The sequence below is a fragment of the Agelaius phoeniceus genome, chromosome 26, assembly GCF_051311805.1.
Source record: "Agelaius phoeniceus isolate bAgePho1 chromosome 26, bAgePho1.hap1, whole genome shotgun sequence".
Classification (NCBI taxonomy): domain Eukaryota; kingdom Metazoa; phylum Chordata; class Aves; order Passeriformes; family Icteridae; genus Agelaius; species Agelaius phoeniceus.
The window spans coordinates 1478847-1505300 of NC_135290.1; the positions used below are offsets into that span (position 1 = coordinate 1478847).

The following is a 26454-nucleotide window of genomic DNA, read 5'->3' on the forward strand; positions in this document are numbered from 1 at the left end:
GGAGCCCAGTGCTCACCCTGGAGGGGCAGGCCAGCTGCTAGAGCAACTGCTACTTACTATAAAAGGAAGAAAACTCAAACGAGAGGGGCCCCAATTTGACAATTGCCCATTGTCATCGGCTCCTGGCTCCACGGAGCCACCAGCCCCCCTCCCAGCTGTACAGGGGGGACATGTCCCCCTCCAGCACCTGCACCGGGTGGGCTGCATGGGGGCTGCTTGCTAAATGATCACTGAAACCTAAACGCGGATGGCCACGGGGGCCAGGCAAGAAAATAGCAACAGGATGGCTGCTAAACCTGCCCTGATACCCACGGTGAAATGCGCCTGTCTGCAGGCAGGCTGCGAGGGCCAGCCCTGCAGAGCCCTTCTAAAACCAGGATTTACAAAGTGCTGCTTCAAAGGAGCTCCCAACCGTCTGAACACTCCCTTGGCCTCATGCTCAGGGTCTGCTTTGTCCCAGTCTCTCCCCAGGGCTGAGCTTGAGCCCTGGAAAAGACCAGTGTAGGTGCCCACCTCCCTCAGGGTGGCTAATGAGGAAATGGAAATGATGGCCAAAGCCACACCTGAATTCATCAGCACAGATCTTTCCCAGCTTTGCACAACCCATCCCAAGCACCTCCAAAACCCGCAGGGCAGATGGAGTCTCCATTTGGCTCCTCTCCAGGGGCTGGGCAGGCTCTGGTGGGAGATGCTCCTGCTCTCACCCTCCTCTCCCAGCTGAGGACTCAGAAAGGCACAAAACTCATTGAAGTTCAGCATCCCAGAAAATGGGGCATGAGGGTTTTACTGAGACATTCTAAACCATCAACTTAGATAAGATGTGTGGGGCACCAGGGCAAAGGAGGAGTTATGGGGGTCATTCCGGAGGAGGGAGCAGCCACAAACTGCTGGGAATTGTCTGTGTGCCATCATCTCCTCATTGCTAGCAGAGCCTGGGGGGCTGAGGGGGCTGGATGGGTGTCATTTGCAATCATTGCTTTCCAGAGCTCTCTAGAATATAACGAGTCATTTAGCAAAAAAACTCAACTTGTTTTGCTAAGTGTGAACTCAGAGCCTGGGTCGGGTGTCGCCTGGGAAATCAAGGGAATTGAATTGCCCCTGAGCTGCCTCCCCCTCAGCATCCATTGACTCCAAAATAACCTCACCTTAACTCCATCTTCACTCCCCAGCAGCTTCTGGGTCAGAAATTAGCCCCAGCAGAGCCTTCAGAAAACATTCATGGCTCAGTCTGACTGTTTGTCCCTTGCTCACCCTCCATGCCCGTGCAGCATCCTGGTGCCACACCCACGCCATGGCTCGGGCAGTGGAGACAGGCAGCTGCAGACAATGTCCCCAATCCCTCCTTGATTTTCAGCTGATGGCCACCCTGGGGCTTGTTTTGCTGTCTGATTCCATCAGCAGGAGGAACAGCCCCTCCTGAGCCCTGCCCTTGGGATTTGCTGTGTTCCCTTGGCCTCCCCTCCCCAGCAGGCTCTGACCCTTATCACACACTCAGGGGGGCTCATGGCTGGGACCAGAGTGAGCTGCCTTGCCAGGAACACCCCAAGGAAGGCTCTGGGGGCTCTGCTGCCCTGTGCAGGACTGGGGCACTCACACAGGCAGCAAGAGCTGTGTCTGAGCATGGATTATGTGCTCCAGGGGAGGGGCCCAGGCTGGGAGCTGCTGTTGCAGGGATTTGGCACTGGGCTGTTGAATTCCAGCCTCATCCCACTAATGATAACCTGCCTGGGGAAAGAAGGCTCCCCTCTTTGTGCCTCATTCTGTGCCCAGGGGGACGCTCTGGCTGCTTGGGGGTCACAGGCTGCTGGAACTGGCTGGGTGGTGGGAGCAAGCTGGGCATCAGCATGACCCTGAAAGGCAGGGGACAGCCCTGGGGCCATGCCAGGGGGATGCAGGTGACAAGGGATGGTGACAGCTGGGACCAGCTCTGACCTGCTGCCCGGTGATGGTGTGGGACCCCATCCAGGAGGCTGCTCCCTCCATCCCCTGCCCCAGGACGGAGCCTCCAGCCCCTCTCCCGAGGACACTGAATGCAGATGTGCCCTGAGGTCACTGTGGGTGCCTGGGAGAGCAGGACAGATCCCAGCACACCTCCCCAGAACACATCCCAGCCCCCAGAGAAGGAAAAGGGTTAAACTGGCATCTGCCTGAAAGACATCCCATCGCAGGAGCATCAGCTCGAGGTGCTGCTCACGTGCTTGCACCCTCTGCCTCCCTGCCTCCAGCCACCTCGCTGGGATTTTCCCCACCTTCCTCAGGCTGCTTGGGACCAGTCTGGGGCTAGAAGGGACCTAGGAACGTGGGGGCAGTGGGGGAATGCTGTGACAGCTGAAAAATGAGCCACGGAGCAGTGAGAGAAGTTTCTGAAAAGAGAAGAGGAATCTGCCTTGAATGAAGAGGATTTTAGCACCTTGGGCTAAGCCAATAAACCTCTGCCATCCCCATCCGAACAGGAATTGTTTGCACACGCTCCCGGAGCTGCTTAAAGCAGGCAAGGCACAAAGAGAGAATAGGATCAAGCATGGTGGGGGGAGAAACCCCCCAGCCTGAAGAGCCTGTGAGCAGATCCCTATAGAGATCCCACAGGGACAAGGAACTCACCCAGCCCTGATCTCCCAGGGCTGTGCCCCCCCTGCCACCTCACCTCAGCAGGGCTGGCAGCCAGGAGGGTGCTCCCAGAAGATGCTCTGTCCTGCTGACCACGCCAGCCCTCTCCACCACTGGCAGCGATTCTGGTCCTTGAAGTCCCCATCTGAGTGACACACTGGCACCATGGGGACATCTGTGGGAGGTATCCTGGTGACTCTCCTCTGCTGCTGCCTCCTGAGCTCGGCTCTGGTAAGTCTGCGTGGCCCCGGGGCTCCTCCACTCCCTCTCCTGGCTTTAAATGCTGTGCCGCTGGCCCGGGCAGGGCTGGCTGTGCTCCCGACTCTGTCCTGCTCTGCAGAGCTGCTGGGCAGGAGGGGAGAGCATCTCCACTGCTGCTAAAAGCTTTCCAGCAGCCATGGGGGCACTGCAGTGTGATGGCTTTTCCATTTCTTGGACACATCCAGGGCAGGGGTCAGTGCCTGGGAGGATCGGGGGAGCAGAGCCGATTACGAGCACTGCAGGAGGGGCTGGAGGCAGAGCTGGGCACAGCCAGTGAGACTCCCACAGCCAGGCCCCCATCCTGCTGAGGCACCCCCAGGATCCCCCTCCTGCCCCCCATTCACCCACCCAGGTGCTGCTTTGGGGAAGAGCATGGACAGGAGTCCTGGATCTCCTCTCTGGGGTTGGATTTGGCTGTGCTCACTGGAGGCAGTCTGGGCAAAGTGATTCTTCTGCACCCCAGCTCCTGTTCTCTTCCAAAGCTGTGTCCTCATCCTGGTCAGCTCAGCTGTTGCCCAGCTCAGCACAGGCAACAGGGACACCCAGCACTGCTGGTGGTGGGTGACAGGGAGCTGGGGCAGGAGCTCAACAGGCCACTGATTTCTGCATATAACCATGAGCAGAAATGACCATGGAGAGGGTAGGAAGGGGCTTGGGGTCAGCATCAGCCTTGGAGGAGGGAAAAATGAGAGCAGGAATGCAGGAAGAGCTTTTTTCTTCCCTGTGTTGTTGAATGTACCCAAAGCCACCCAAACCTGACTCTCCTGGAGAGGGCTGGGAGAGCACAGCCATGCCATGGCTTGAGCCAAGGGGTTGTCACTTGGGCTCTGTCTGGGCAGGTCGATCCTGATGACGTTCTCACGAAAGAAGAGCAGATCTATCTCCTGGTGGAGGCCAAGGCAAAGTGTCAGAGGGACATAAAGGCCCAGCTGGAGAAGATCAAAGGTATTGTCCCTTCCCTGTGTTTGGGTGAGCCAGCCCTGGTGGAGCTGGTTACACCCTGGGGAATGCTGTCCTCTCTGCTGGGGTGGGATGGGGCTGAGGACACCCAGCTCCTGGGGGTTTGTGGAGCTCTGGGTGCAGCCAGCACTGGCTCCAGCATTTTCCAGACAGCTCCATGTACACCACAAATGAGAGCTGTGGAGGGGCCTTGCCCCCTCTGGAAGAGGTGGGATGTGTCCCCTTCCCTGGCCCCCTGCAGCCTCTCCCTCTCTCAGCCCAGGGGAATCTGTGGCAGAGGTTTCCTCCCCCTGGTCCAGCACACACCTGGAGAAACCAGAGGTTATGCTGAGGCCCTGACTGGAGATGTGAGATGTGTCTTTGCTCTTTGGCCAGACCCCAGCTGCCCTCCAGAGTGGGATGGGATCATCTGCTGGCCAAGGGGCTCCCCCAGCCAGGAGGTGTCAGTGCCTTGCCCCGACTACATCTACGACTTCAACCACAAAGGCAAGTCTTGTACCTGGGCAGAGAGTGACCTCACCCTGGTGACAATCCACGGAGCAGGGACAAGTCTGGGCTTCCCACGGGCCCTTCTGCTACCACAGTGCTCGTTGCTGTTCCCAGGTCACGCCTACAGGTACTGCAGTGCCTATGGGACCTGGGCCATGGCTCTCAGCATCAACAAGACCTGGGCCAACTACACCGAGTGTGCCCTGCTCTTCTCCTCCGAGAGCCGAAGCCACCAGAAGGTGACCTTGTTTGTCCAAGGTGCTGGGAAAGGGGTGTGATGGGGGCCAGGGGAAGTGCTGGGGGCAGGGGCTCTTCCCTCTCTGCTCCTCAAAACAGCCCTGCTCCCCCTGTGCTCTGGCAGGGAGGTGGAGCTCAGTCCTTCTCTTCCAGGAGGTGTTTGACCGCCTGCACCTCATGTACACCGTGGGCTACTCCATCTCCCTGGCCTCCCTCATCGTCGCTGTCTGCATCCTCTCCTACTTCAAGTAAGGAGAGGCCAAAGTCCCTCCCATGTGGGAGAACAGGAACCCATCCCATCACCCGTGCACACAAGCCCAAGGAGGGGGCAGCCCCCAAAGGAATGGGAACAACCCCAGACCCAACACAAACATCAGCCAACTTCCCAAAGCCCCAGACATCCCCAGTGTGACCAGCTCCTGATCTCTCCACCCTGCCCTTGGACAGTGTGGACACCCCACTTGCTCCCAGATGTGGTTTCTGTGCCCAGACACCCCAGAGCCCCCTCTGAGAGCCCCCATTCCCTGAGCCCAGGTGTGGTGAGTTGGTTGGGCAGCTGGGGTTCGGTTGGTGTCACATCCCTTCTCCGCAGGCGCCTGCACTGCACACGGAATTACATCCACGTGCACCTCTTCACCTCCTTCATCTGCCGGGCCCTCAGCATCTTCCTGAAGGACCTGGTGCTCTACTCGGGCACGGCGCCCAGCGACCCCGACAGGAGGGAGGACGACTTGCCAGGACAGCGGGGACACCTGGCAAGTGGTGCATGGGGGGAAAGGGAGATTTAGGAGCCCTGATGCAGTGGTATGTGCTTGGGATCCTCCCAGGCTGGGGCTGTGCTGCTCAGGGGATGAAGGTCCAGCTTTGGCTCTACCCAACTCCTCCCTGTTCTGGTGGCACACTGGAGACAAAAGCCACAGAGTACCTTGGCCAGTGTACAGGGAATACCTGTCCTATGGGAAGGAAGATGCTGGAATACCCCAGAGGAGATGCAGGTCTCTGCAAGAAGAACATGGGCCACAGCTGGGTTTTGGTGACCAGAAAGCAAAAGCCACCAGGTTTTGCTTTTGGGGACCAGCCTGACACAGGCATCTCCCACAGGTTGGCTGCAAGGTGGTGGTGACTCTGTTCCTCTATTTTCTGGCCACCAACCACTACTGGATCCTGGTGGAAGGTCTCTACCTGCACAGCCTGATCTTCATGGCCTTCCTCTCCAACAAGAACTACCTGTGGGTCCTCATCATCATCGGCTGGGGTGAGCACAGAGCCCAGCCCCAGCCAGGAGCTGTGGCATTGGCCATGGCTGAGAGGGAAGGGCAGTGGGATGCAGGAACTGGTTGGATGTGCAAAGGTGATGCTCCAACCCTGCTCCTCACTCTGTCCCTGCCCTTCCAGGCCTCCCTGCTGTGTTTGTGTCCATCTGGGCCAGCGTCAGGGCCTCGCTGGCAGATACACAGTATGTACACCCACCCTCTCCAGGGCCTTTGGGAGGGGAACAGTGCTGCAAATGCCAGCAAAGTATCTGTGGGCACCAGAGCTTTATGGAAATGAAAATTTTCAAAAAGAACAACAGAAGGGAACACCATTCAAGGCTTGTTGATAGAATTGTCAGTAATACAGAGCGATAGTTGTTTTGTTCTGCGTTTGGGAGGATGGTGGATGCAGGTTTGCAGCATAAATTGATCAATAAACAGCAGAGATGGATGCTAAAGGGCACATTCTGGAGTGAGGCATTTTAAAAGGAGAAAGGCCATCATATGAACAATAGGGGTTTGGGATGAGGTGGCCAAGGAGCCCTCAGGAACATTAATGCTCATTTAAACCTGCTTTGCCCCACCATGATGGTTACAAATGCTTATAGCCACAGCTCAAGATTTACACAAAGCCCACCAGGGGTGGAGAATAGGAGCTGGGGGTGCTGGGGTGGTTGGGGGTACAGGGAGCCATCCTTCCCAGTGCTGTCAGGTTTCTCCAAGGAGTTTCTTTACTGGTCTTCTCAGGTGCTGGGACCTCAGTGCAGGGAACATGAAGTGGATTTATCAGGTCCCCATTCTGGCTGCAGTTGTGGTAAGAATCCTGTGCATGAACCTCCAAATTCCTTTTGGGGAAAGAGGATTGATAGAGACCAGAGCTATTCACTTGTGGTGGCTGGAGTTTTGTCCCAGCCACTCCAGCACCCAGGGAGAGCCCAGAGGGATCCAGGGGCTCTGGCCCCTCCTGCTCTGACCACAGCATCACTGCCATGTCCCTGCCTGCACCTCACCCAGAGCTGCCTGTCTGTGTCCCTGGGGGTCCTGGGGCAGACCCAGCTCACAGTGGGCACCACCACCACCGTGGGGTCTCTTGGCAGGTGAATTTCTTCCTCTTCCTCAACATCGTCCGGGTGTTGGCCTCCAAGCTCTGGGAGACCACCACGGGCAAGCTGGACCCCCGGCAGCAGTACAGGCAAGTGCTGGCAGCACCAAAGCCTCGTGTCCTGCCTGTTCAGCCAGCATGGCTCCCCATGGAGGAGGAGCAGAGGTGTGGGAAGGGCTGGAGCAGTGAGGAAGGGTGGCAGGACAGTGGCAGCCAGCTCCTCTGGCAGCTCTGCTGGATTGAGGCTCTGGAGTTCTGAGCTCTTCCTGCTCCCACCTCCAGCCTGGCCATTGTGGGGCCAGGAGCTGCCCTGCAGGCCCTGGGGAATGATTTTGAGGTCTCTCCTTCCAGGAAGCTGCTCAAGTCCACGCTGGTGCTGATGCCGCTTTTCGGAGTCCACTACGTAGTGTTCATGGCCATGCCCTACACCGAGGTCTCCGGGCTCCTGTGGCAGATCCAGATGCACTATGAGATGCTCTTTAACTCCTCCCAGGTGGGCTGACACTCCCAGCATTGAGGGATGTTCATGCAGGGAGGCTCAGGGACCTCACACTCCACCTCTTTTGGTCTCTTGGCAGGGTTTCTTTGTGGCTTTTATCTACTGCTTTTGCAATGGGGAGGTAAGTGGGAAGAGTGAGGAGCTAAAGCTCCCTGTTCCAGCCCCAGGCTGTGATAACCAGAGCAAAAAGCTCAGATCCATCCCTCTCAATAGGATTTGGAGGGAAAAAAGGGAAAGGAAAAAGGGGAAGGGAGGGAAGAGAGAAGGGAAAAGTGCAAGGCAAGGCAAGGCAAGGCGAGGCGGTTTTGCTGTCTCTGGGCACAGCAGCCCCCTCTGCTCTCGCAGGTGCAGGCCGAGATCAAGAAGGCTCATTTCCGGAGGCTCCTGGCGCTGCACCTGGGGCAGCAGGCGCGCCCCGGCAGCTGCTGCTGCGCCGGCCGCGGCTCCCAGGCCCCGCAGAGCTGCAGCACGAGCCTGGCGGGGCGGGGAGCGGGCGGCACCCGGGGAGCGCCGCTCCCGGCCCGGCCCCGCCCGCCCGGCTCCGGCCCCGGCTCCGGCACCTGCCCCGCGCAGGAACTGAGCCTGAGAGGCCCGGGGGAAAACACGGTGGATTTGACAGAGCTGACTCAGTGTCACCCCAAGCCCAGCAAGGAGCTGGAGACGATGCTGTGAAGTGGAGGGTGGATTCCCCACCTGGGCATGCAGATGTGCCTGGAAGGATGCTGGTCCTCACACTTTGAGCTCTGCTTACGCTTGCATGGAGAGCCAGGGCTGGGATGGCAGCCAGAACAACCCAGCTCCCTTTCTGTCGGAACCAGGGTGCAAAGGGACCACGTACTCTCGCTCCTCCTCCACCCCGGCCCAAAACCAAGCCATAAAACCTCATTTTCCTCCACGTGCAAGTGACTGATGTGATCTCTGTGCTTACAAAGCCTTGAGTCCTCACCAGGAGACACCACCGTGCTCGTCCTACCCCCACAAGTGGGAGGTGACTTCTCCAGGGTGGTTAAAGCCCATCCCATGAGCCAGATCCTGCCTTGGACTCCCCCACCCAGCACCAGCTCCAGCCAGGGGGAGCACAGAGCGCCCGTGGGGCTGTTCTGCAGCTCACCCTGCCCTCCTCCATCCTCTGCAGCTCAGCTCATGGATGGAGTGAACACCATCACACTACCACAAACTGCAGCGGGAGGCACTGGGACAGGGTGGGATGAAGGAGGCAGGACAAACTTTATGGCCTGCAAGGGTGCAGGGTACACTTGAATCCCCAACACTTCATCCATTACCACAAAGGCCCCTGCATGCAACTGTCGTGGCCCTGTCATCTCACTGCAGGCTAAGAAGTGAGTCAATAGAGTCTGTCTGGCTTGTTTCCACCTTGCATTCCAGCCTGGACTCAGCAGTGGGGGAAAGGCTGGAACCCTGGCCCCAGCCAGGTCTGTTCTCCCTCTGCCCCTGCCACAGACAGCAGCCCCAGCATCCTCCTGCCCTGCTGGGAAAGCTCACTGGGAAAAGGCTTTCCCGAGGATCTGTGGAGATGGCAGATAAATTAAACAGCATGGTGGTGGTGGCATGGAGCATCTTCTTCCTACACATCTCCTCAAGGCAGGAATTTCTTGGTAAGGACAGGGACCAGGTAAATAACTGTGTGCATTCCCATATCTTCCAGTGAAAAGCTGTGGTGCAAAGTGAGTCACAGGGAACTGGAGGGACAAAGAGCCAGGAGCCATGCCAGGGAAGGGCTGTAGGGATGCACAGTTTTAAAATCATCTCTTGGAAGGAATCAGTATCTTTGGAAGACACCAGCACAGGGCCAGAGCCCCTGTCAGGGCAGCTGGAATGCTGCTCACACTGCTCCCTTGTTCCCAGGGATGGAGGCAGCCCTCCCATGGAGCTCACACAGCCCTGCAAGCTGACATCTGTGCACTGATCAATATTTAATCACTCTCTTCCCAAGAGGCTCCCGGGAGGTGGGAGAGGGGTGAGGAATTCCAATAATCCTAACAAGGAGCAGAGGAAGTGTTACCAAGAAGGGGAGAACCCCCAGCATTTGCCTCACACGGGGCTGGTTCCCAGTGGCAGTGAGCTGGGAGCAGATGGCAGCTCAGACCATGGGGCTATTTTTACATTTTGTTTTCAAACTCCAATCTTTAATTGCAGCAATGACTCTTCAGGGTGAGAAGGGGAACACAGCTTGTAAAGCCCTGCCAGTCTGCCCTGAAACACCCTTGTATTCACACTGAGTGTGCAGAGCTCAAACCAGGGCAACAATTCCTGCCCAGACAGTGGGGAGGGAATTCTGGAAACTATTTTATAAAACTCCAGCAGATCAGAGCTGGTTTCTGAGGGGGCCCAAATAATCATGTAGCCAGTTCAGGTGTCAGATCTTGGGGCTGTTGCTGAGCTCTCCTTCCAGGTCTGCCCATGACCCCACAAAAAGCTGGGGGAAATCAATCACATGTCCTGGGCTGTATCCTCTCCTCTTATAAAGTGGAGAAAAATCTATTCCCCAGGAGACCTTGAAGCTAAAACAGGGTTTGTAAAACATTTTGGGGTGAAAGATACCAAGAAAAACCACAGGAAGTATTTTATCAGCTACAATCCACAACCTCTGGTGAGACAGACACAGTCAGATCTCCAGACTGTCAGTTCTCCATTTGCACATCAGGGCAGCCAAAGAAGAGGAGAATAAAAAGCACATGCTGCATATTTTTGTACCAGTAATAAAACATTTACTAGAGCAAGCAGAAAGTAAATGCACAGCTGATAAAGAAAACATCACAATGTCACAAAACCCTGACAGCTTCTGGTACATCTTCCAGTGGAAACGAGCCAGCGGTGGGTGCTGACATGTCCCAACTGAAAAGTTCTTCCCTACCTTGTGGCAAAAAAAAAAAAAAAAAAAAGAAGTTAAAAAATGGGAATACACACAATGAGTTAAAAATGGGCAAGCAAGATTTTACAGATTTACTACATGTGTCCAAAACAAGGCCAGATTTGAGCTGTTTCTTTTCATTAATTGTTTTCTGAGTTCTCCCTAAAGGCTTCTGAGCAAGAGATCCCTGAATTTATGAATCTTCTTCCTTTAGCCACACTTCCTGGGGGGCTCCAGCCTCTGATTGTTGTGGTCTATCTACATTGTCTTCCCTTTTTTGTTTTTAATTTGAAGAAAGCACTCAACCCTCTCAGAACAGAGGGTGCATAGGCACAGCAGAGACACGGGTTTGCTATGCAGGCTTCCACCAGAATGAAGGATATTAGAAAACAGAAGGTTCTTCAAAAGAAAAAAAATATCTGGGCAATGGGATTGAAGTTAAAGTACTGACCACAAATAAGCCAGGGAGTCCAACCTACACTACAGGTGAATTTGTGGTTTGCTGGGATGGAGAAGGATCCCTCGAACAGCTCCACACTCACCAAAATAAAAAACAAAACAAAAAAAAAAACGGAACCAACTTGCTCTGCCCCACCTTAGCAAAGCAAATTGATACATTCTTAGTGGATGGGGAGAGTGGTAAAGGGTAACCTGGAGGCCAAATTATTTGGGGAGTATATGTGATAAGGAGATGGAGGAAGAACTCACCATACTGACCAAACTGCTGCAAGATTAATGTCTAACAGGCAGGTCCTGAGCATCTCTAGGTGGACTGGACTGGTTTGTAAATGTGAACGCTGGTTAAGAAAAGACTAATTTATACTTCTATGGACAACAGTCTCTTAATGTTCCAAGGATGTGGAACAGCTTCTTTTTGTCAAGAAGATCTGTTTAAATCCAGCAGAGTCACTCGAGCACTGAATGTTTCAAAGCAGAACCCAGGGAGCTTTATCAAAATGATTTCTTTCACTAAGTGTTGTGTGCACTTCATTCGGGTGAGTCTGTCCGCAGATGAACTCGCATGGGGGCTCTCATGGTTCCCTTCTCCTGCCCCAGCTGCTCAACAACCAGTTCCCAACAACCCCGAGTAATCCTCTGGAAAACGACACCACCACCTGCAGAGACTCCAGGCTGTGAACCCCCAGCTTTTAACTGTCCCACCGGCTCTTCTTCCGTTTTGGGGGCTCTGGGACAGCAAAGCCATCTGTCTTGTTGTCTCGGCTGTTGGCCTCCTTCCTGTTCTCTCCGTTCCTGCTCTCACTGTTCCTGCTGTCACCGCTGTTGCGGTTGCCGCCCGGCGAGTCGCTGAAGTGCCGGCCCTCGCCGTGGCGATGGACATCGCCGTGGCGGCCGTCGCTGTGCCGGGAGGGGTCGCCGTGCCGGCCGCCGCCTTCGCCGTGGCGCTGGCCATCGCCGTAGCGCTGGCCCTCGGTGTAACGCTGGCCATCGTAGCGCTGGCCCTCAGTGAAACGCTGACCATCATTGAAGCGCTGGCCCTCGTTAAAGCGTTGGCCATCGTTGAAGCGCTGACCCTCATTAAAGCGCTGACCATCATTGAAGCGCTGGCCCTCGTTAAAGCGCTGACCATCGTTGAAGCGTTGGCCATCATTGAAACGTTGGCCATCATTGAAACGCTGGCCTTCGGTGAAGCGCTGGCCATCGCTGAAGCGTTGGCCATCATTGAAGCGCTGGCCATCATTGAAGCGCTGGCCTTCGGTGAAACGCTGACCATCGTTAAAGCGCTGGCCCTCATTAAAGCGCTGACCATCATTGAAACGCTGACCATCGTTGAAGCGCTGGCCCTCGTTAAAGCGGCCACCACCGCCCTCCCCTCGGCCACCACCGCCATCCCCTCGGCCACCAGCGCCCTCCCCCCGGCCAGCACCGCCCTCCCCCCGGCCACCAGCGCCGCCCTCTGTGCGCCGCGGGGCCTCGCCGTGCCGACTGTTCCGGCTGTCGTTGTAGCGTTCTCTGACGATGCCGCCGCCCTCCCGGCTGCTGGCGCTGGTGTTTGTGCTGTTGAAGCCCTGTGCCCCGGCGCTCGGGAAGGGGGGCACGCTGCTCAGGCTGCCCGTGCTGCTGAAGCCCGGCACTCCCTTGGCTGCTGCCGTGGCTGCGATGGGGCCCTCGGGATTGGCGGCGTTCTGCTGCGCTGAACTCGTCGGGACGGAGTTCAGGCTCCCGGCGCTGGTCCAGCCGCTGGCGCCAGCGGCAGAGCTCCCAGTCTTTTGGTTATTTAAACTTGCAGCAACAAAGTGACTCTTGTACTGGGACTGCAGGAAAGGGAGAGACAAGAGAGAGCAGGTTTGGCTCTGTGCTGCCCCACAGAACACGGAGTCATTGTGCGGTCACAAGCCCACCTTGGATTTTGGGGCAACAGAATTCCTAGAAAGAGTCAGCCTTGGAATGAGTACATTCCTCCTGTGCTTATGGACACAGAGTTAGTAACAGGCACCTCCTACCAGACAACACCAACAAGGGAATTCTTACATTGTGGGGTTCATTTTTACACTGAAGGGAAAGAGCTTCTGTTTCCCATTTTGATTGCAATTACCCTACTGCTACAAAGAATTGAGCCCAAATGCACAATCCAGAAAGAAAAAAGAGCAAAGAAGCAGCAGAAAACAAAGTAAGTTTGGCAAATTTGTGCAAATGTGTTCAGTCCAGCCTGTACCTAATTCCACCACTTGGGACTGCCATGCTGAGTGTGCTGCAAATGACACAGCCACAACCACCACCCTCAACTTCCCTTCCCTGCAATAACAGGGCTGCTGCATTTTCAGGGGAGAAAAGGAGTCCAAGCATGGAACCAACCTGGAAAGCTGCTTTCATTGCTGTCAGCCTGTCCCCCATGGCCCCTGTGGATGGCTTGTAGGCCTCATAGTTGCTCATCACACTGTTGTTGTTTCCACGGTCCTGTGCAAAAACACAATGGGATCAACCTCTGCAGCTGCCCTCACAGACACACTCAGTTCAACCACTGCTCACATCTATCCTGGCCCTGCACTCAGGAGATACATCCACTAAGGATGACAGACTTCTGGAGAGCCCTGACCAGTGGAATAGTTTGCTCCATTTTTTCTTTTCTGCCAGGAATCAGACTGGAAATTTTGAAGTAATTTATTAGCATTTATTTTACAGCAACAGTCTATTTTATGAGGAATCTCCAAACCTTCTGGATCACTCTAGCTCTAAAAAAACCCAGCTCTTAACAAGAGAAGAACAGCACAGGAGACTTTCACTTGAGATATATGATCCTAACTCTGAAAGATGCTGAGCTATGAGAACTTTGAAAGCAGACACTGTAATCCAGTAGCAAGATTTTTTAAATTAAAGAATAATCAATACTAAGTTAAAAGGTGCCAAGAATCTGTGAACAACCTCCTCAGCATCTCTACTTACAGTATTTTCTGAGCCCAGCCCGGGGCGCTCACGGTACCCCAGGCCACCACCACCAATATTCAGCTTCTTGCCCTTCCCTCCTTTAAACCGGGATTTCCGGAACCACGGGTTCTGCAAGAGAGGGACAAGGACACAGGGAATAAAAAGCTTCAGAAATGCATGTAATGAGGCTGAGAAAAAAGGGATACTGAGCATTGCAAAAGAAAAATGTAAATACTGTTTTCCATTTAACCACACAGCTGCTCTAGGCAATTGTGCCATGTGGGTCTGATGCTTTGAGCTACAAATGCTTTCTATGAAAACTAATTTTATGCCTTCAGCTCTCATTCAGGTTAAGGTTTTGGGGGGTTGCATTCTAATAAACCCAGAATTAAACACAATTTCCAATGCCATCACTTGGGAGCTCTTGCTTATACTTTGGTTTCACTGATTTAGCCCAGTGCTTGGCTAAGGAGAAATGAGGGTCAGTCAGCAAAACTTTCTGTTCCAAGCAGTGGCCTGGGAATGTCAGCCCAACCAGACCTGCTGTTTCCAGGTGTTTAAATAATAGTTGGCTGCACCTCTTTTTATGCCCTACAGTCTCTCCAGATGTGAATAAGTCAGTTGGCTTCCTACATGCTCCTCTCAAGGCAGTCAGGGGAGCTCTGCCTCACTAATTCTGTCCCTTCTGAAAATGCTGCCTTTGTCAGAAAAAGTATTTACTTTTGGCAGCTGCTGTCCAAGCTACTTGCTAATATGTCCACATGAGCTAATCCATCTCTGAATCTGGGAGTTGCCAAAAAGCCTGGGCTCTCTTGCAGCTATACAGGCAGCAAAGACAAGAAATTAAAGAGTTGTTAAGTTTAGTGGCACAAGCACAATTGCTGCAGCTTCCTGTCATGCCTATATATAGCAAACCTGCCAGAGAACACTGCCAGGCAGGTGGAATAATCAAGCAACAATCCTTTCACAGAGGGAATATCCCTGTAATTGTTTTCTAGTTTAGCTTGCAACTAAGCTGCATCTCCCAGGTGCCTGCTATAAATCTGACTGTAATGAGACACTGGAATGCTCTGCTGGCATCAGCAGATTACAGCTCCTCATTTCCTAGGCAGTGCCTGGCCCCAAAATAGATCACATACTGTGTTACAAAATCTTCATGGATTCTTTCAGAGGCCATTAAAACCACAAGGAAATCTACTTTAAACCAGGAGAGATCCCCCAAAGGTCACTGCTAACACCTGATGGAGACAGCAACATGAGCTGGCTGATTTTGTGCTGAATCTGGAGCGAAACTTCCTCAGCTCAAGTTCTGCTGGTTCATACCTGCATTGCCAAGTCCAGCAGCTCTTTGGAGACGTGCTGGTTGGCACCCTCCAGGTTCCTGACCAGGTCACCAGCGAAGTTGCTGTCCTTGGGGGTCAGCAGGGTGTAGGCCACCCCCTTCTCCCCCGCGCGGCCGGTGCGGCCGATCCGGTGCGTGTGGGTGTCGATGTCCCGAGCCACGTCGTAGTTGATGACAGTCTTGATGGAAGGGATGTCCAAGCCTCGAGCTGGAAGAAAAAAAGCAACGTGGTGGGAAGTGTCATTATGCCAATTAACTCAGAGCAATTGCTCTGGTACCAGGGTATCACCCTGCTCTGCTCCTGTGGGCAAAAAGAACGTCAGCTGATCAATGAACAGCGACACTTCCTTAAGACACAGCTTTTCTTTCTGTAGATTAAAAAATGTCAGGCTGTAATTTGGGCATCATAACCCCCCTTGCCAATGCCATGTACTGCACAGGCACAGAGTGAGACTCCTGGGGGTGTCTGTGCAGGGCTGGGAGTTGGGCTCCATGATCCCTGTGGGTCCTTTCCAGCTCAGGATATTTCATAGTTCTGAAAAGCACCTGGAACACAGTGTCCTGCAGGTGCAGAAGCCAGCCTGGTTGCCTTCCCCTGAAACATTCTTGCCTTTCTGCTGATACCCAGAGGTTGTCTGAGCTGCTTTCCAGAAGGTCACGTACCTGCCACATCAGTAGCTACCAGGATGGGGATCCCCTTTTTCTTAAATTCTGAAATGACTTTATTCCTCTCGCTCTGGTCCATGTCCCCATGCAGCAGCCCTAGGTTATGATCCTCCTGCTTGAGGTTATTGGCCAGCTCCTCTGCGTTGGCTTTCTTGGTGACGAAGAGGAGGACGCTCCCCGAGGACGTGAACTCCACCAGGCGCCGCGTCAGCCAGTTCCACTTGCTGGGCCCAGAGGGGAAAATCTCCACAATCTGAGTGACATCTTCATTTGCCTAAGGGCAGAAATGTCCTCAGAGTCAGGAAGGTGGGAGCAACACACAGACTTCCCACACGTTCTGCATCACAAGTAATACAGTGCAGCGCAGCTTACAGCGCTACCAGCAAGTTTTCTCTGAAACGTTTAATTTTTACACATTTTAGGATTATTTCAAGGATGATGCTCCCATTATACAGTCATAGTTTAGATCAATGAATAGAGGCCCAGTGATTGAGCTGTGAAAGCTGGTGTTTTTCTTAAGCAAAATCAAGGAAAATTTTTCCCAGAAAGAAGGGGCTTCAGGCAGTCATTTCTTTTGTTATAAAGGGACCTGATGTAAAAACCAAAAAATACAGAGAACTGGTTGAAAGAAGGATGTTCTGAAGGCATCTTGTGAAATTTCTCAACAGTTTCAATATATTATTAGAAAAGTTTCTTCCCAGCAAGTTTATATCTGCCCACTTCATCAGCTTCCTACCAGATCCCAGCCTGCTGATAGCTCAGCTGTCACTGTCAAGCAAGTCCAGCATCAACATTCCCATGTAAACCATAGGACAGAGATTTTAACTTTCAAATTCTTCACTGCAGAAGCTGCAATGGCTTTTTTTATGCTTTTTAGACAAAACTGAAAGATACAACCATTGATTCAGCCTAATAACAAAAATAAACCACCATGGCGGAAAGGTCAACAAGATAAAAATACAAACCCACTATTTCTAAAACTTTCTATTTTTGCTAAGCACAAATTATTTAAAACTAACTACAAATGATGATTCTTGCAGTTTAACTTAAATTTCAGAGAACAGAAACTGAACAATTCCTTGCTGTGAGTGTCTCACAGGTATTATGGCATTACCTCTCCAATGTCTCCTTGCACAACCCGAATTGGGTCGATCAGGATATCCCGAGCCAATTTCTCAATCTTCTTACGGAACGTGGCACTGAACAAGAGGGCTGGAAGAGAAACAGGCTTCAAATGCCTTGAAGTAGAAATTTCCTTTCAGAACTGTAAAAACACTGCACAGATGTTGTGAAGGAGGACTTGGATTCTTGAGTGTCAGTGAACTGAAGCTGAGGTTTTATGGGTTCTAATGGAAATTACCAACCACTGTTAGAATACCACAAAATGGAAACACATTTCATAGCATCTGAAATGTTGATAATGCAGGGCACTGCTGTGAACTTTCTCCCATGGCAGCTCAGAACACTGCATTTCAGGGCATATGAATATGAATTCAGCTAATCATCTTTGCTCTGAGTGCAGTCGGTGGAGGGATTACAGAGAGATGAGTTCAATGCCCACATGTCACAACTGCTCCCTCCCAACAGCCCACGCTGAGAGTAACACCAGTGGACTCTGGCACAAGTCTCCTGGTGTGGCTGTGTCCAGAACTGGAAATCCAAGCTCTGCTCCAGACTCACTGTTTACTCACTCTGTCTGTCAGGACGTACGTGGCTCGCGATTGATCGGACCTGGTATTCTGCAAAGGAGAAGAAATGCTCTCATCAACCCTGGAAGCTCATGGTTTAGAAAAATTAGGTCAAAATGCAGTTTCATTGCTTTATTTAACATATAATCACAGAAAGAATGAGTGCTTCTTATTCACTATTTAATTTTACAGACCCCCTAAGCGGGGACTGGGCACCATTGCTTTCCAAAATAGTGACTTGGGTTCAATACGTACCAAACCCCATATCAAACATTCTGTCAGCTTCATCAAACACAAGGTAAGTGACTCTCTGCAGGTTTGTAGCTTTCTTTTTCACATGATCAATCAAACGACCCTAGGGAGAAAAAACTCCAAGTTTTTAAAGCACCTTTAAAAACATGTTAATATGCACAACCACCTAGCTGCTTTTCATCCTGACTTACCAGAGACTTACAACAGAAAACCTCTCAAGGTTTTAGTCTAGAATTAAGTGTCAATATTCACGTCAAAGGAACAGATTTTTACGACGTTTTTCAAGCTGAACAGTGCAAAGCCCTGGTTTTGGTGGCCACAGTACTTACTGGTGTGCAGACCACAATCTCTGCCCCCTCCTGCAGGGCCTTGGCTTGCTCCCACATGCTCCCTCCTCCGTAGACGGCCACCGAGCGCAGGTTGTAGGCCTTGCCAAAGCGCTTGCACTCCGAGTGGATCTGAGGGCGTGACACAGACACAGCACAGCTCACATCACACAGCTACCCTGGAAATGCAGCAGGGACCTTGAAATGCACTCCTCAGCTGCTAACTTAATGGAATGATTCCAAACTCCTCAGGGGTGAACACTTCGACACGTGTGGATAATTTCCAGTAACTTGAGAAACCTACTTAGGCATCCAACAATAATTTAACCTGCAGGCTCTATCCTTCTGCACATACAATTTGTCACAATGCATGCACAGCATTCTTATACCTAAAAATAATATAGGAGCATGGTGCAAAAATTTAAAATTTTAGGTTTGTCATGATTCTTCAAGAAAACCATGGTAAGAAAGAGCTGTGAGCTGGACCCAGGCTACTCATGCACAAAGTAATTTTTTCAAATACTTTCCTGATGTTATCTGGTAATTTCTGCCAAGGATTTTGCCTCCTTCTCCAAGCAGACTGGCTGGTACATGCAGGAATGCTACACACCTACCTGCTGGCAGAGCTCCCTGGTTGGGCAGACAATCACTGCAATGGGACCATCCCCTGGTTCCAGCTCCTTCTGATCCATGATGTGGATCAGCATTGGCCAGATGAAAGCAGCTGTTTTCCCACTTCCAGTCTTGGCTATCCCAATCATGTCTCTGCCACTTAGTGCCACTGGAACACCCTAAAAAGAAGGAGATTCTAAGCCCACTTATGCCCATCCTTGTGCTGGACAGTACATGAAAACTCAGGTAATGAGGAAAGCCCAAGACAAAAAACCCCTGAACTTTTCATACATTTCTCTATGCAAAAGACATCACTTGAATGTTCTTCATTCACCAAAATAAACAATTAAAAAGGAATATGGATAGAGTTACAGTGGTCATTCAACAAGAAAAAAAGTGAGCAAACTTGTATTTAAAAAACACCAAAGCCATTTTTCTAGAAAAACCCACTGTACTGCAACTAGAATTGCATTTGTCTCCTCCTCATGTGGATGAGGGAGCTTTGCATGTGTTATTTTCGTTCTCTTTACAAGTCTGAGAAGCAACAACACTCACCTGACACTGTATTGGAGTGGGTTGGGTATACTCAGATTTCCGAATCTGATGCATAAGTTGCTCATCAAACCCAAAATGAGCAAAACTACTGCCAGGCCTTGGAGGAGCAGCCCCGGAGACCTTGGAAAGAGAAAAAGATCTTTGTTCATGAACAGTGAGAGAAAAACAGAGCAATCTGTTAAAAAAAAAAATAAAGGGTTTCTTTGCCTCTGAAAAAGAACTATACTTTTTGAGTGGACATTAAACTTAACTGGGTGCAAATTCCAGGTGTGTTGTGTAAATAAGACTTTCAGGTATAAAAATTTAATTATCTGTCAATCAACATGAGCTGCTAAACATTGTTTTTACCTCCTTGTGTCTAACTGGTGTTTTACCCCAAATAACTCCCTTCACAGCAGGTCACCCCACAAACACATCAGAAATGGCAAAGAACTAATTTCTGCATTTATTTCCAGTTTTAACTCCTAGCTCTGGAGGCCTTTAGTCCAAGCAGCATTCCTCACTGCCCACTTTCACAAATCCATAGGAGACTTCCAAGAAATCAGCATCACTGCAGGAGTCTGAGAGGACTGGATTCAAAAGCTGGAGTTCCCAGTGAAAATCTTCATTTAAACTAAGATAGTCCAAGGCTGAAAGGGAGTTCCAAGCTGCTGGCAGAGCAGTTTTGGCACCAGCTTACCCGGAGATTGAGCTTGTGCCGTAGCTCCACCACCTGCTGCGGGGTCAGGCTGGTGATCTCCTCATGCTCATCATAGAAATTTTTCTCAAATGGTGGGTATTCAATCTGCAATGTAATGAATTCATTACTCAGTTAGTCCAGACTCAAGATTCTTTTTTTCTCTGAAGTTCTTAATTGTCTGCCAGAACATTTGTTTAAATGAAGCCATTCCAAGGAAATTTAGTATGACTTACCTAAGAAAGCACTGAAATATTACAGGGCCCTCCTCAGCTCCTGCTTTCTGGAATGCCTCAAACAGAACAGAACAGAACAGAAATCCCTCCTACCTCTGAATGGTCAATAGGTGGAAGGGGATCAATGATTTTTTTGGAGGGTGCAATCGGATTCCCATCGCTGTCATACTCCAGGTTATCCTCCTCCTCCTCCTGCACCACACCAGCAGTGGGGTTCTCTGCCATGTAGCGAAAATACGCTTCCTGCAGCAAAACAGATCAGCAAGCTCACACACAGCAGCATGCAGCAGGACTTCTGACTGAAGTGAGGTGTGTGCTAAGTGGCTGCTGGCTTTCACACCCAGCACTGAGGAAAAAGGCAACTACTTCCACTAGAGCTGATTCTTCTAATAAACACCAACAGATACATCCTGAAGGGTAAGAAGTGCAAATGAAGAAAACAACTCCAGTGTCAGCTACACCACAAAATGCTCCTAAAAGCCAAACTTCTCTTGTGTCTGTTTAACAGCTCCTTCTACCAAGTCTTGTTGTGTTTACCAACAGAAGGATCTATTCTAATTTCCACAGGAACAAAGCACAAAGAACAAACCACTGCAGGTTTCTAACCAGAAAACACATTGTTACTGAGCATATGATATTGATTTTTTTGAACATGCTATGCCAAAGATAGTTTCTTGACTTCCCCTAACTAGACTTCAGGAAATGAAGAGAAATCTATTTTTCATTGAGTCAACAACAAATGTGAAAGAAAGTATTTCAGAAGAGTCCTTCAAGACAAGCCCAAGTTAAGCCACTGTCACCCTGTCATGTGCCATCCTCACAGCTCACAAAGATGTTTGTGTCTCAGACTCTCACTGCACACCAGTGTGACACTTCCTCATAGAGAAACACCAGTCTTGCTTGACTTGAAGCAAATATTTAAGATCAGATTTGTAAAGCAAGGCTCAATTACAAATATATGTAAATATACATATATACTCATCTGGATTTTCCATTTTCCTGGCCAATTATCCCTCAGAGCTATGCACACAATACACTTGAACAGCAGCTGCCCCCAGGCATAAAGTCACCTCAGCTCAAACTCTGACACAGCTACACTGGAAGGAGAGGCCCTCAAGGCCACACAACCCTGCCAAGCTCTGCATGAATGCAAGTAACACAAGTGTTAGTAACTACAACTCAGTAGGAAGGTACAGTTTGAAATTAAGTTTTTTCTCTTGATTATTTCTGCTATAGTGATACTCATAAAGCTCAATGAGAACTGGAGCTCCTCTGAAAACAGGGATCAAAGAGCCTGATTCTTGCCCTGAACAGACCCCACACTGCACTGTAAGGAGCCTCCACAGTCCAACAGCCTCTCCCTGGTGTCTGCTACAGCTGATGGTGCTAATTGCAAGGTGTAAGATCCTCAGACACTGACAATCTGTACAGGAAACTTCAAACTGACTGAAAGGAATCTTCATCAGTGAATGCAATTGTCTAATATTCTTCTTAAAACACCTGGAAGGGTAGAGAGCAGGGTAACCACTACAGCTTCCTGCTGAATTGTCTGGATACTGGAATTTTGTTTGTCCCTAGCAGTTAGGTGTTTGGAGAGGGAAAGTTAAAAAATACAAAACAACAAAAAAGAAGATAGAAAGACTGCATAGGAACTCACTTGGTCATCTTCCTCTTCAATGTCATCTCGAATACCCCTGGAAAAACAAGCGGAGAAAAAACTTCCCTGCAAGTGTTCCACAGACTCAGCTCAATAGTTTCATTTGATTAGTGCTGAGCTCCAGATTTCGTGGAAGACACAACACTATCAACAGGGCAACATTTATATTCCCAACCCATGGAGTTTTCATATCTGGTGCCAACCATAGCAGTGACCCTGCCAAGACTTCTCTTTACTTCTAGTACTGGAAGATTAAGATTCCATCTTCCCAGCAGAAGCCACATCAAAGATCATCCTGGTCTAAGCTCTTGATGCTACAGAAGACCCATAAGTGAAGAGGAATATGAGCCAGGAAGTGCAAATCCAGTTCAGAACTTCCCCAGGTGGTGATTTGGATCCAGTGTCTGTGTCAGGACCATGTATGATCTGATCAACCCCATGCAATGTAACTTCTATCAATTTATCTGACATTTCTATCAAGAATCAACAGCATCATTATTTTCCTTAGTCAAAACAAATGGATAAGCTGCACGAATTTAAACTGTTTTAAACTCCAGATGTCATGTGCTACCTAATCTATCAGCTTTAATGTCTAATACCTAGTCCAAGCTTAGAAGAGTCTCCAGTAGTCCAGGTACAGCAGCACTGACTTATTTTGCTCACATAAATGCAATTTTAAGCTAAACCACTCTGATCTCTCCAAGGGTGTGGGAAGCAGAGAAACTATTCAGGCTGATCTGGAAAGTGGCAGGAGTACAACATGTTGCCCCTATTTCTGTGACCTAGAAAGGCTTCTGGCAGGGGATAACTCAGTATTGCTGCAGTTTGCCATGGGATGCTGCCATGGATTCTTTCCTATTATCCCATTTTTACAGCACAAATCATTACCCACAGCATCTCAAGCACAGGTTCATGATGTTTATTAGGTATATACTACACTGCCTAATGAACAACCATCATCAACAAAATGCACTGGAATTCTCTGAGCACCATCCAAGACACAGCAGGCATGGGAATGAGAAAAGAGAACTTACTTAACGTTCTTTTTTTCCTTGTCTTTATCTTCGAGTCTCTTCATGTCTCGAGCAGCTTGATCCTAGCAGGTCATAAAGTTGTCACATGTTAAAAAGACCAAGATGGTAAAACATGGAAGGGAAAAATGTTCCTGAATAATTCAACCATTATGTCACAGAGACAACACTTCTTGGACTTATCTTTGGCTTGTTCCATATGTGATTATGCTAAATAAATTCTCCTACTAGTACCTTTGAATTTATATACTACTCTAAGCTTGTGACAGTGCTATTGAAAAAATAAATTCCCCATATTCCTCCTGAATCCAACTAATAACAGAATTGTAGCTAAAAATCAGCTCATAAATACAAACAATTTCCATTTAGGTAGTGAAAAACACAGAAAACCTTAGTCTGACATTCAGAAACAAGCAGAGCTCTATGTTGCATTATTCTGACATCCTCAAAGCTGTTAAACAGTTAAATTACTGTAAGTCACATCCACTCTCTATCTAATCCATTTCTGAGGTCTAACTAACACCATCCTACAGAAACCACCAAGTTAAGTGGCATTTTGACTGCAGCTGCCAAAGCCCTGAGTGACATTTGCTGCCCCTGACTGCACACAGGGACAGCCACAGCAATGAATAAACATCCCCCAAGCTGGCTCTTGCCTCCACTTCAGCCATGAATGCCTCCAGAGGATCATCATCGCTGTCAGAGTCTGCTGATTTGGAATGGAACTGCTGCCGAGTGGGGGAATTCTCTGCAGGAATGTAGGGCAATTCCACATTGCTGGAATCCTCCTCTTCATCCTCAAAGTACCTGAACAAAAGTGAACAACAGCCCAGTCAGCACATGGTTTACAGCACTGTGCTGTCTTTGATGGTTTCTGGTTGAGTCAAGGTACCCATATGGACAAGAGAAGATGTTGAGATTTATTTATCTACAACTATTCATGTTAAAAGTTCAAAGCGATGGCAGGGCAAAGAGATATCATAAAATTGAGTCTCTCTTCATCTTTCTTGTAGGCTCCCTTTAGGTACCAGAAGGCCACAATTTGGTCAGCCCCAAACTTCTCCAGGCTGAATAATCCCAATTTTTGCTGCCTCATTTATACATTTATGCAGCCAAGAGAAGGGTTAGCAAAGAACTGTGGAGATCAATGTTTTCCTGTGCAAAAGACACCCAAATTTATCCTACTTGGCTCCAACTCTGAGAAGACCATAGAGCGAATAAAATATGTTCTGGAGAGGGGAAAGCTGGAGGAGGAAAACTTCTGCAGGCTACTGTAGCATCTCACAGTCTTGTAAGTATATTATGTATATTATTCTGTATTTATTTATATAAATGTCACAGATACTTCCCCCGACCTCAGAAACATAACAACATTAAAATCTAGAGATACATAAACATGAGAAGTGACTGCACTCACGCATTCTCCTCATCAAAATTGGCTCTCTTTGACCCAATTTTGTAGAAGGAAGGCAGCTGAGGAGGCCCCGATTTCGCAAATGCTGCCGAGGAGCCGGCGGTGCCAAAGGCACTGTGGGACTGCTGAGACAGCTTGGGCTCCTCCTTCTTGCCAGGTGTGATGGCAAAGCCACCAAACCCAAAGCCTCTCTTGGTACCAGGTCCACCTTTATTCCAATTCATGATGACCTGTTGAAACAAGAAAAGGCAAATTAATGCTCTGGTTCAGGCAGTTATAGGTAATTGTCATGATTTTTCTTGTGAGTTGATCACTTCAGTCATGACACGGGGACTTGTGGAACTCTGAGTGACAAGAGTTTAATCTGTTTCCCAAAAAGGATGGGGCTCTGGTCTTTTGTCAGTAGTATGAACATACCCACAATTCCAAAGAAGAATAAAACCAAAGTGGTTGTCTTCCAGAACAGGTCGTGTTTAGGGATTACTTAAGGATTACTTAAACACATTTAAGATGTTACCTGTCCTGTTTGCAGTCCAAGACAAACAAACCCAAGGCCAGAACTTTGAACACCAGGAGGAACAAGAGATGAAAAGGCAGCTCAGTGCATATTTTGCATGTCCACACTGTCCCATCTGTGTTTCATTGCTTGTCAATACCTCACTCCTGCAACCCAGCAACCTCCAGAGAAATGGGCCCAGAGCAGCACCAGGCCTGTGTGAGCCCAGGCACATTTCTGCCAAAAGCCAACTCTCAAACCACCTTCAGCCATATATACCATTTCTATTGTTATACAGATACAGATTTATGTGCTCCCCCATCTCTGTTTTTCAAACAGTATTTTAAGCCCTCCACATAACAGTGTCTGCCCAGAAGTTGATTTTCTAAGATGGTGACTGAACTGATATATTAACATTTACAGATTTTCTAAGGTGATGACTGAACTGATATGTTAATTGAACTGATGATGACTGAACTGATATATTAATATTTACAGTTTCCATTCTTGAATCATTTAGTTACCTGCATGGTCAAGCAAATCATACCTGTAAGGCAGGAAAGAGAGCAAGACAGCCTCTGCTTTCCAGGGCATTATAACTGACTGTCCAAAGGCTACAAGTCTTATTAACCAAATCCTCACACTGAGAATCTTCAATGAGAGCAGAACTTGCTGGCAAAAAAACAACTTCAAAACAATCTGAAGGTAAATAGTGCAGCTGGTCCCTGTGCTGAACATTTACCAGCGTAGGGCTTGCTCAATAAATCTCGAGTCAAGACCAAAGCTCAGTGGTAGATTTCGGGGGAAACTCTGCTGTTCAGCTCTCCATGGCAGCACTGACCATGCAGTCCTGTTTTCCCCCTTGTCCTGACACCCTGTAGCTTTTACACCTGCGGATCCGTGGCACTGGAAGATCAAAAACTACAACAGAGGAGTGAGAGGTGGAACCGCATTTCTGCTGTTACAGCGCAGTGGGAATCTCTGAAAACTGTTAAGTTAAAATCTGATTGTAAGAATCCTTCCTCACTGTACTTATCCACCTTTTCCCCCCTTCCGCTACCCCAAAAAATAAGGCGGGCCACTTTTTTATTGTCATACAGCAGCAGAAGTACAAAACACGGTCAGTTCGCCCACTCGCCAGCAGCGAGCGAGCAGGGAGAGCTTCGCACAGAACGCAGAGTCCGCAGGAAAACCCCGGGGGTTCGCTGCGCTGTGGCCCCGCTCCGCGGGAGGGAACTCGCGGGACACGGACCCGCCTGCGGCGCCCGAGATCCGCGGGCACGGCCGCGATGCGCCCCGGCCACTCCCGTTCCAGGGGGAAAGGCGGAGGGACCCCCGCCCGCCGGGCCCGCCCTCCGCAGGGCACGGCAGGGACCGGGGCCGGGGGGCACGGCAGCCGCGGGCAGGCGCTGTCCCGGCACACCGGGCCCTGCGCGGGGCCCTTCCCGCCCGCGGAACCGCGGTGCGGGGCGGGCCCTTTGTGCGGGGCAGGCCCGGGCTGCCCGCGCCCGCTCCAGGCCGCGGCTACGGCGGGTGCCGCCCGCGAGAGGCCCCGCAGGCCAGCTCGGGAGGATCTGCCGCCGTGCCCGGCCCCGCTCCGCTCCCCTCCCTCAGCGCCCCGCACTCACCGCAGCCGCCGCCGCCGCCACTTCCCCGGTTACCGGGGCGGGGGGTGGGGACGGACGCACGGACGTGCCCACGCACCGTGCGTGAGTGACGCGCGGCGGCCGCGCGTGCCCCGGCGCACGCGCACCGCCCGCCGCTGAAGCAGCGGGGAGTGAGGGCGGCGGGACCGGGCACGGGCGGGAGCGGGACCCCGGCAGCGAAACCGAGACACGG

General features: G+C 50.6%; 2 protein-coding genes across 2 annotated transcripts; one reads left to right on the forward strand and one right to left on the reverse strand.

Moving 5' to 3' along the window:
- Nucleotides 1-277: 277 nt before the first annotated feature.
- On the forward strand, nucleotides 278-10851 carry LOC129130835 (parathyroid hormone/parathyroid hormone-related peptide receptor-like). Its single transcript, XM_054649416.2, has 13 exons — nucleotides 278-2838; nucleotides 3708-3813; nucleotides 4204-4314; nucleotides 4432-4556; nucleotides 4708-4802; nucleotides 5147-5309; nucleotides 5656-5809; nucleotides 5950-6010; nucleotides 6555-6621; nucleotides 6905-7003; nucleotides 7265-7402; nucleotides 7488-7529; nucleotides 7754-10851. Exons 1-13 carry the CDS (start codon nucleotides 2773-2775, stop codon nucleotides 8078-8080), a joined length of 1554 nt encoding a protein of 517 aa, XP_054505391.2. The 5' UTR covers nucleotides 278-2772; the 3' UTR covers nucleotides 8081-10851.
- Nucleotides 10091-26444, reverse strand: DDX42 (DEAD-box helicase 42). Its single transcript, XM_054649535.2, has 18 exons — nucleotides 26244-26444; nucleotides 24123-24349; nucleotides 23362-23512; nucleotides 22709-22770; nucleotides 21675-21711; nucleotides 20111-20260; nucleotides 19785-19889; nucleotides 19106-19225; nucleotides 18553-18729; nucleotides 17942-18070; nucleotides 17616-17715; nucleotides 17364-17411; nucleotides 16787-16884; nucleotides 15670-15946; nucleotides 14988-15214; nucleotides 13683-13793; nucleotides 13095-13196; nucleotides 10091-12553 (listed from the first exon to the last, which is right to left on the reverse strand). The coding sequence occupies exons 2-18, from the start codon at nucleotides 24341-24343 to the stop codon at nucleotides 11429-11431; spliced, it is 3240 nt and encodes a 1079-aa protein (XP_054505510.2). The 5' UTR covers nucleotides 24344-24349; nucleotides 26244-26444; the 3' UTR covers nucleotides 10091-11428.
- Nucleotides 26445-26454: the final 10 nt, after the last annotated feature.

Excerpts from the sequence above, each read along its gene's own strand:
- LOC129130835 (XM_054649416.2), top strand. The coding sequence starts at position 2,773 with ATGGGGACATCTGTGGGAGGTATCCTGGTGACTCTCCTCTGCTGCTGC. Across the intron at positions 3,814-4,203 it reads CCAGCTGGAGAAGATCAAAG|ACCCCAGCTGCCCTCCAGAG; the intron begins GTATTGTCCCTT and ends CTCTTTGGCCAG. Across the intron at positions 4,803-5,146 it reads TGCATCCTCTCCTACTTCAA|GCGCCTGCACTGCACACGGA; the intron begins GTAAGGAGAGGC and ends CCTTCTCCGCAG.
- DDX42 (XM_054649535.2), bottom strand. The coding sequence starts at position 24,343 with ATGAATTGGAATAAAGGTGGACCTGGTACCAAGAGAGGCTTTGGGTTT. Across the intron at positions 22,771-23,361 it reads CATTCATGGCTGAAGTGGAG|GATCAAGCTGCTCGAGACAT; the intron begins GCAAGAGCCAGC and ends ATGACCTGCTAG. Across the intron at positions 13,794-14,987 it reads TGCTGGACTTGGCAATGCAG|AACCCGTGGTTCCGGAAATC; the intron begins GTATGAACCAGC and ends CCTCTCTTGCAG.